Below are 9,779 nucleotides of genomic sequence, written 5' to 3' on the forward strand. Positions count from 1 at the left end.
GGTAAACCTGTTTGTGTGTGTGTGTGTGTGTGTGTGTGTGTGTACACCTGAGTGGAGCAGTTCCTCCGACGTCCCGCCCTCGCTGCATCCGAAGAGGTGATTGGATGAGACGTCATCCAATCCCCGCCCTTTCCGGCACATCTCCCGGGGGAGGAGTACAAAGGCTGGGAACGGAGATCATTCTGGAGGCTCTGTGTNTGAAACGAGGCAGCAGAAAAACAGAGGTCTGTGATGTATTTTGTGAAACAGAAGAACAGCTAAATAAATGCAACGGCCTCCCAAGAAGAGCTCGCCTCTCTCCAGTCATTTAAGCTAAAGTGGGTTATTGAACCTGAAGCTTGTTGCTTCTGCCCTCCTCGACTACGGTCTGGGAGCCGACAGGAAAGTTCAACACACAGATGGCCAGTCCGCCCCTTTGTAGCATATTATTTCGATGAGCAGATCGCCACTGGGCTTTCAACTAAAGACACAGCCACGCAAAAATGCTGGCACGCGTGCCAGGGGTTGCCGACCCCTGCCCTAACCCGTTATGCTGTTCGTGTATGATCCCTCTTTCATTTAAAAAACAAGTTATGTTCTAAGCATGAAAGCTGTAGGCCTATAGCTGTCAACTGTTCAAACTGTGATCACCATTTCAATACATTTGACAAATTCGACTTGGTTTCTATACTTATTTGAACATGTATTTATTTAGTAAAAAAAATTTCAAAATAATCTTTTTTTTTTTATATAGGATATGTATATTTCTGTTAATCGGTTAACCGTTTTTTTGGGGGACGAATATTCGAATATACATTTGCTTTCAAATTCCCATCCCTAATAAATACGTGGTAAAACACAACCGTCTGAAACATTAGCCCTTTATCAACTTCAAAATCCACAAAGAGAACATTTTATGTTCAAATTGTTCTTACACTTTCAATCAATCAATCAATCAATCAATCAATCAATCAATGTTTATTTATATAGCCCAATATAAAAAATGTTACATTTGTCTCAGTGGACTTCACAGTTTGTACAGAATATCAGTATGACAATACGACACCCTCTGTCCTTAGACCCTCACATCGTACAAGGAAAAACTTCCAGAGAAAACCCACAGTTTAAAGGGGAAAATGGGAGAAACCTCAGGGAGAGCAACAGATCCTTCAGACTTTAAATCCTGGAGAGTGGAGACCCTACTTTTCTACACATAAAATCCACGAATGGAGAAATGGTTTATACTTTGCAAAATGCCCAAACTCAGCTGCGTACAGTGGGTTGAGCTTTATTCAAAACGTAATCAGTGCTGTCCGAGGTAGTGTAGTCAGTCACACAAGTTAACCAATGATATTGCGCCCTCTTGAGGACAATTAGGGTCATTTTGAAAATACCAGAACATATTGTACTGAGATTACTGTAATCACACCGACATAGCATTCCTAAAAATACCACAGAGGCAAATATGTATATAATAAAAAAAGATAAGACTGCAACCTGGGCCCAGCAGTGTATATAGTTAAAAAAGGCCGATAGTAATGTGCATAGTAAAACATAATTTATAATATGAAAGATCAGCAGAGACCGACCTATGTGTGTTTGAGTATATGGGGAACATCATGTGCTGGTGATGGGAGTCGTGAGTGTGTCACCTGGACGAAGAAGGCTCCCTGCAGCGCCTGAGACAGATCGTCGTGGCTGCTGATCAGAGCGAGCTGCTGATTGGCTCTCAGCTCTCCTCTCAGCATGTGAGCCTCCTCCAGCTCCTCCAGCTGCTTCCTGAACCAAACACAGGAAACAGAACAGTTAACGCACATGCACACACTTTCTCCAAAGAAGCAGCTTAAACATATGACATGGAATATTATTCAGATCTGATGAGTCAGCGTCATATCTTTTACTATTCAAAGCAAATGTGGAGTAAACTGAATTTGTCAAAACAGGGCGCATGCTTAGGGACATTTTGTTTTAGCTTATTCAGCAAGAAATCACACACAATATCACCCTCTACCGTTCATACAGGCAGCTGAATCCCAGATAGAGGCTGATACATTTAATGATAAATACAAATATAAAATATATAGTTAGATCCTGGTTTAGAGTGTGGGTTTGTTTTACAGTTTTGAGGGCTTTAGATTTTCTTTACTTGATATTAGGTCCTTTTCTTGCCCAAAATCCCTCTGTCATTCCACAGTAATGTTTAACTAGCAGTGACTAAGCTATTAGAGAGTTATAGGTTGGAACGGGTGTTTGTCCATGAGTCTGTATAGTGAGGGGAAGTCTGGACGTCTTGTTAATGATCCCTTGAATGTTTCGCAGCTACATGCACCTAATGGCAAAACAACCATAAAAACCACCTGACCTGATCTCTTGGATGGCCTTGGCAGCCTGTCCTGGTTGGTTGTCATAGATCTTCACACTGTAGCCTCCACTGACAAACACCATAGCCCAGGAGCGGCCAATCAGCCCGCTGAAACAAAACACAAATACAGCTTTAGGATGTTCACTCTTGGCTGTATTCTCTGTAATAACAACAAAATCCCATTCCACAATTTAATATGTTTCTATAATATGTCTGCTGCACCATCACTACCTCAATGTACAATTTTAAATAAAGTAAATTGAACACTCAAAGTTTAACAACAGAGAAGTGAATATTTGGCTGTGACATTTAGTATTTACTTTCCAGGGTTAAGAGAGGTCACTCCAGAGGACCGCCAAGTTTAGCTGAGTGTGTAGGAATAATGAACGGGGTGCAGAAATACAGGTTGAAATGTAAGCCAGGGATACTATTATTTTACCCTAATTTTTTGTTTGGTCTCTAATCTTTGTAGCTCGTGGTTAAAAGCAGGTTTCAATTTTGTTGTGTTTCGATAATCTTTTTTAATTAACAGTCAACACAAATATGGCAAGATAGTGTACATACAACTTCACTCTGTGGGATTACAGCAGATTCTCTAATCAAATGTGGTTTTTTTGGGTACTTTACATGGGTTGAGAGCTTCCAGTTTATAATCCAACTCCATTACTTTAGGTTTAGGGAAACAGATATTCATATTTAACAGCATAAGCAATTTTGGTGGAGATTTCAATGCAAAAACATACATTTTAACATGATGTTTTATTAGGGTCAAGCTACCAAGCAGCCCACCTTCACCAGTAGCGACATTAAAGTAATGAACATATCAATGCCACACTTATTATAATAGAGTGATATCTTATTATTAAATTTTGTATTCTGCATTTTGCAAAAATGTAACTAATATGAGTAGGTTACATAATGAAAAGTAATTGAAAAGTACAAGACGTCAGGAACATTTCTGGAAATGTTAGCTACAACCAGTGCAATGCAATCAGTAGGCCTAATATAAAAATGATATGCAGCATATTACAACAAAATGCAAATGCGGCAATACCTTATTAGCATAATGATTTTTCATACCAGCTCAATGAGACTTTTCCTCAACTAGCTTAGCTCATTACCTGGAAGCAACATTTTAAGTCCCTAAAAGAAAGTATGGTTTTGCTCACCTGCCGATCACAGTAATGGTATTCATGTCACAAGAACTCATTTTAATGTATTTTGAAGAGATCAGCCCAGAATAACATTACAAACCAGAACAAATTTATTTCTATCGAAGCTGCTGTACCATCTGTACCGCCCCTCTAAAGTCACGTTGCTAGATACCGGTACGGTAACCGAGAGGGGTCAAATGAACCCAAAGGGGGACAACATATCAATACATACATACATCGAACATTGAATACCTGCACTGGTATATTATATGTTATAAAAACATAACGCTAGCTTTTAATTTGAGACAAACCTAAAACGGAGCTAGAAACGCCTAAAACCCAACGGGTAGCTTGCACTTGTATCATAGCAACGGATGAAATCAACTTTGGCCAATCATGTAAAAGAAGATTGGTGATTGACATGTAAGTGACCAATCAGAGGTTAGAAACTCTGAACTGCCCCTCCCACGCCGCGTTGAATTCTGGGATTTTATCCTGAAACGACAACAAACTAATCTTCGCTGTTACATCCGATAGATACCTGTTTTTTTGTCATTCTAATGAGCGTTTTGTTGCACAACCTCAGCAGGGAGAGAGAAATGGAAAATGTGCATCTGGCTGTGGAGGAGGAGGATATTTATTCGGGTTACAACGACTATAATCCAACATTTGACTCCGAAGTAAGTTAGCATCAATGCTATTTTAGTTCGCTCTGAAGTTGGCATGTAGTTAGCTCAAATCCGTTCGCATTCAAGTGTAATTACAGCGAACAATGATACAAATTAATGATACATTTATTTCTAATTACTAAATTGCTTGCACAACATCTAATATTCATTATTTGTGTATTTAACAGGGACAGTGCACATTAATTAAAAAGTCCAGTTCCAACTCATTGAAAATGTTATCAATACAATGTTTCATCAAGCACTGCAATACAATACAATACAATACAATATAAATTGCATTTGAAAATGTGTATGTGAAGTTTTAAGACTAATTATTCACCAATTTTCAAGGAGTTGGAGAATGATGTGGGATTTCAACAAGCAGTAAGGACAAGTCATGGAAGGAGACCTCCTGTAAGTACCGACTGTAATGTTATTGTGTTTTAGTGATGCATTTATTCAACTACTGCCCTTATGTGCAATTTTGAGGTTGCTACTTACTTACGTACATTGTTAACATCAGTATTTCGAGTTTATACTACTTTATAATTCTACAACTTTTATGTGATGGCTTTAGTGAAATTTGAAGTAACATTATAAATGCGCTAAATATCTATTAATTATTCAGATGACTGCTAAATTTCCTGGCACTGCCATTGGAGCTCGACCGTTAGCTACTGCATTTGGAGTAAGTACAATGACATGAAATAATATAAGAAGATATTTGGAAAAGCCTGTTTAAAATGAAATGTTTTAATATTTATTGTTTTGTTCAGGCTCGGATCCCTTTGGCCTCTTCAATGGGCCGACCTATGACTGGAGCTGTGCAGGTGAGAGGAATTTAAAGATTATGCATTGTATATTACATGACAGTAATTCATCTTATTTACATAGTACTCATGCGTCATGATTTTTAATGCAATGTTAAGGGTTTTGTAGTGAAGTCATGTGTATTTTGACATCCTTTTAAATATCATGATTTTACTCAAGGCTCTATAGCACCTTAGTGTAGTGCTCAACATTAACTACAGCTCTGTTTTTGAATGTGACAGGATGGAGCAGCCCGACCAATGACTGCAGTCAGAGCAGCCGGTTACACCTCCTCCCTGACCCGTGGTGAGTTCAAGGCAGTCACATACAGAACTTTCTTGTCACTGTTAAAACTTTAAAAAGGTGTATTGAGATAGAAGGCTCCCTTATTTGAGGGCCCTAGCCCAATTTTGGCAAAAGAAAAAAGTTATTATGCAATTTATATAAATAAACCTGTGTTTCCCTATTTGATTGTTATTATGTAAACCTTATGGTATAATAATTAGTTTGAATTTGTATTTTCAGGCTCAGCCTTTGACCCTCTGGGCCAGTCCAAAGGCCCTGCTCCTCCACTTGAAGGAAAGAATGAGGACACGTGAGTTGTCTCTCTTTTAACTGTTTCAGTGTTTTTTTTAGCGTTTTCCCCCTAAGCATTCTGTGAGCAAAAAGTCACATGTCTTAAGCAACACTATCAAACATTGCTAATGCTTTGTCTGGGCTCTTGCAGGCCTGAGGAGAAGATCAAGATCCTGGAGAAGAAAGTGAACGACCTGATAGAAGAGAGCTGTATGGCACAGAGCATTGGAGCCTTACAACTGGTCAGACTCTGTCATCCTTTAACATACTGTGTAGTAAGAATGGCTGTTTTTATCTGGAGGGAAGGGTCTTCAAGTGAGGAAGTAAAACATTATCTGCCAGGAGTTGTTCAACCTAAAATGTTGGCAGGTGCATGTCTCCTTACTGTATGTCATGTTACTGATGTGTTTCTGCAGGCACTTGAAAAAGCCAAAGAGGCGGGGAGGAAGGAGAGAGCTCTGGTGAGACAGAGGGAACAATCTGGCAATGCTGAACACATCAATCTGGACCTCACCTACTCTGTAAGTACATCTGCTGTATTACAAAGATGTTCAAATGCTGTATAATAAAACAGTACTTGCTTCTTACACGATAAGCCCCTTTTGGAAAAGAACACTCCTTAAGCGTGTTTCTTTCTTATTAGTTACTTAATAAAAAAAAGCCCCTAGTTTTACATTCTAAGTAACTATCTGTGATACAATAAATGGTCCGTTTGAGGAGATCATTGGTGATGAAGTTGTGTAATCTTAATTCTTACTTCACCTCACAAATCAGCTACTGTATGGAGGCACAGCTCACAGAAAATGAGCCTCTATATTCTTGAATCTGTTCCTGTCTGTTTTTATTATTTAATTTAGAAATGTTTAATGTTTCTGCTATCTTCAGGTTTTGCTGAACCTTGCCAACCAGTACGCGAACAATGAAATGTATCCAGAGGCTCTGAACAGCTACCAGGTCATCGTGAAGAACAAGATGTTTAGTAACGCAGGTGAGCAGAATGTGACATTATGCGATGGATCAGTTGTACCTTTGTTGTGATTTTCCCCCACAAACTTTATCTTTGCTGCCCGATCCAGGACGCCTGAAAGTCAATATGGCCAACATCTACGTGAAACAGAAGAGCTACCCCAAAGCCATCAAGTTCTACCGGATGGCTCTGGATCAGATCTCCAACGCTCACAAAGAACTGAGAATCAAGATCATGCAGGATATCGGCGTGGTTTTTGTCCGCATGGGCCAATATTCAGACGCCATCACTTCTTTTGAGCACATCATGAGCGAGAGCCCCAACATCAAGACGGGCTTTAATCTCATCCTGTGTTACTACGCCATCGGAGACAGGGAGAGGATGAAGAAGGCCTTTCAGAAACTCATCTCTGTTCCTCTGGGCATCGACGATGAAGACAAGTACATCCCATCTAATGTGAGCAGCAGTAATATGTTTATTTATAATTATTTAAAGGCTTATTTGTCTTTTCTCTCCTTGTTTGTGTTCGTACTGCAAGTGTGTGAATGTCTTAAATGGCTATGTCTGTTTGTGTATACTTATACTTTTTTATTTCATGAAGAACCAGTAATATAGGACAGCAGGACAACAACGTAAACATGAGTAAGAATTTTTTTTAATCAGATACCCTTTTCTGAATTACATTTTAGAAAATGTATTTTCTTTTGCAAACGAAAGTTACATTTTCCTATTACAATATTTACCCAATAATTTGGGGCAATACCAGCATTTCTTTTGGCTGCAAGAACACTACATTACAGAACCCTTTTGATCTTATAAAAATGAATTTACTTTGAACAAAAAAGCCTCAAATATGTGTGTTACTTGGCTGAAAATGCAGTTAATGATTGACCAAATAACATTTTACACCTATGACGACTGCATGGACATTCCCTGTCTTTGTATCTTCATTTTAACCCTGTCCTGTCTTTTCTCGCAGGATGACAACGACTCAAATATGGTCATCGAAGCCATAAAGAATGACAAGCTTCACCAGATGGAGAGAAATCTGTAAGAAAACTTTACACAATACAAACAAACAAACATGATCATCCGTGTACATCCGGCAGTGGCTCAGTCAGTAGGGGCTTGGACTGGGAGCTGTAGGGTCGCCGGTTCAAGTCCCCGACCAGACCTAAATATGGAGAGTGGACTGCTACTTGGAAAGGTCCCAGTTCACCTGCTGCCCTGCCGTGGTGCCCTTGAGCAAGGCACCAGACACCCCCCTTCCCCCCTCACTCCCATTGCTCCCCGGGCGCTGTCCACTAGCTGCCCACTGCTCCTAGTACTAGACTCCTGGTACTAGGATGGGTGAAAAGCAGAGAACACATTTCACTGTGTGTGCTCTGCATGTGTGACCATTAAAGAGGGTTTCATCCCTCCCATTCTATCTATTCTACACCCCTCATGTGTTATCTTATTCAACAGACCCCCAGCCCACTGCATACCCTTGTTTTCATATTTGTGTTATTGTTCTGTTTGATGTCCTAAATATGTGTCCTGTTTTCTCCCTGTACGCTGTATATAGCAAAGTCCTGGCTGAGAAGTACATCATGACCGCAGCTAAGCTCATCGCTCCTGCCATTGAAACATCTTTTGCTACCGGATTTGACTGGTTTGTTATTATTATGTTTGTTTTATTTGTCAATTTTAAATCTTAACACCAGAGGGCATACAATACACATCATAAATTAGATCAACTTACACATGCAAACAAAATAAAAATGCAGCTTGCATGTGCCTGGTTAATTGGTCAAATGAACAGTACACAAAATAAATATTTATACATGCATAATTAACACTTATTTTTGTTGTGTTTGTTGTTAGGTGTGTGGACATAGTGAAGAGTTCTCAGTATATCGAGCTCGCCAACGATCTAGAGATAAACAAAGCGATCACGTACCTCAGACAGAAGGACTTCAACCAGGTGACTGTTTGACTCAATAATAAGATAAAGAGCAATACCACTCAATTTACTCAACCTCACTCACCACTATTGAGCAAATATTTGTGACTATAATTGTTTGCAAATGCTTAAAGGTGGGGTAGGTAATTCACTCCAGAAACACTTTTAGTTATATTCCATGGAATGCTCTTAATCCCGATAGCAATGAATATATTAAATGCTTTGACAAAAAATACATAAAGATATATCATCTGTGGAAGCCGTGGCGCTGTAAAAAGCAAGACCAATCATCTGAGCCGGCCCGGCTAAAATAACTGGATGGCCTACCTGCCTGTCAGCCTTCCATCTGTGCACAAACTTATCTCGTGCCCTCATTGGTCATGTGTGCGTTCCTGTGTGTTGGAGGAGGGGCTCTGTGAGGAAGTCTGAAGGAAGGGGCAGATTGTTTCCGGTTGTGTACTTTCAGATTCTAGCGCACTCGATGTGGTTTCTCCGTTCCTACCTACCTTCAAGTAATCTCATATTACTCTACACAAATATATATGTGTTATTTCTATCAGCACACAACGCACACGCAGACGTTCGGAGAGAAGTTAGAGTTTAAGAGAAGGTTTTATTGTTATTCATTTTAAATTATTATGGATTTGTATATTTTCCAATTGTATTATTATTTATAATTTTACATTTTTATTTGTGTTTTTTTAATGTTTCCTCTGCTCTGAGTTCTCTCCTGCAGCTGCTGGATGTTTTAGATCATATCTCTCTGTGCTCACTACGAGTCGTAATATCGCTTTCTGTCCGGAGGGAATCTGTGACAAATAAACTGATTAACATTTTTATTACCATCTGCAGCTAACTGTGTGTGTGTGTGTGTGTGTGTGTGTGTGTGTGTGTGTGTGTGTGTGTGTGTGTGTGTGTGTGTGTGTGTGTGTGTGTGTGTGTGTGTGTGTGTGTGTGTGTGTGTGTGTGTGTGTGTGTGTGTGTGTGTGTGTGTGTGTGTGTGTGTGTGTGTGTGTGTGTGTGTGTGTGTGTGTGTGTGTGTGTGTGTGTGTGTGTGTGTGTGTGTGTGTGTGTGTGTGTGTGTGTGTGTGTGTGTGTGTGTCGGTGTGTCGGTGTGTGTGTGTGTGTGTGTGTGTGTGTGCGAGTGTGTGTGTGTGTGTTTGTGAGTGTGTGTGTCGGTGTGTCGGTGTGTGTGAGAGAGTGTGGTGTGTGTGTGAGTGTGTGTAGTTGTGTTTACATTGTGTTATAATGCGTTTGACTGTGATTGGTGTTTGGAGAGCAGTGTTGTTGAGAGACTGGTCACAGTGGCTCTGAGAGG

General features: G+C 39.9%; 2 protein-coding genes across 2 annotated transcripts in view; one reads left to right on the forward strand and one right to left on the reverse strand.

Moving 5' to 3' along the window:
* cryl1 (crystallin, lambda 1) overlaps positions 1–3,653 on the reverse strand; it is a 10,152-nt gene extending 6,499 nt beyond the window's left edge. The window contains exons 1-3 of the mRNA XM_010771354.1: positions 3,511–3,653; positions 2,342–2,449; positions 1,572–1,758 (exon numbers count right to left, since the gene is read on the reverse strand). Of these exons, the coding sequence (XP_010769656.1) occupies positions 1,572–1,758; positions 2,342–2,449; positions 3,511–3,551 (336 nt within the window). The 5' untranslated portion in view covers positions 3,552–3,653. The remainder of the gene's footprint in view (positions 1–1,571; positions 1,759–2,341; positions 2,450–3,510) is intronic.
* A 335-nt stretch (positions 3,654–3,988) lies between these two features.
* On the forward strand, positions 3,989–8,564 carry LOC104945643 (intraflagellar transport protein 88 homolog). The gene is made up of 13 exons (XM_010771353.1): positions 3,989–4,175; positions 4,515–4,577; positions 4,792–4,851; positions 4,940–4,993; positions 5,216–5,279; positions 5,499–5,568; positions 5,701–5,791; positions 5,966–6,070; positions 6,435–6,537; positions 6,626–6,972; positions 7,496–7,566; positions 8,084–8,170; positions 8,383–8,564. The coding sequence occupies exons 1-13, from the start codon at positions 4,056–4,058 to the stop codon at positions 8,492–8,494; spliced, it is 1,347 nt and encodes a 448-aa protein (XP_010769655.1). The 5' UTR covers positions 3,989–4,055; the 3' UTR covers positions 8,495–8,564.
* The last annotated feature ends 1,215 nt before the right edge of the window (positions 8,565–9,779 follow it).

Source organism: Notothenia coriiceps, unplaced genomic scaffold, assembly GCF_000735185.1.
Source record: "Notothenia coriiceps isolate Sejong01 unplaced genomic scaffold, NC01 NC01_scaffold00009891, whole genome shotgun sequence".
In the NCBI taxonomy this organism is placed as follows: domain Eukaryota; kingdom Metazoa; phylum Chordata; class Actinopteri; order Perciformes; family Nototheniidae; genus Notothenia; species Notothenia coriiceps.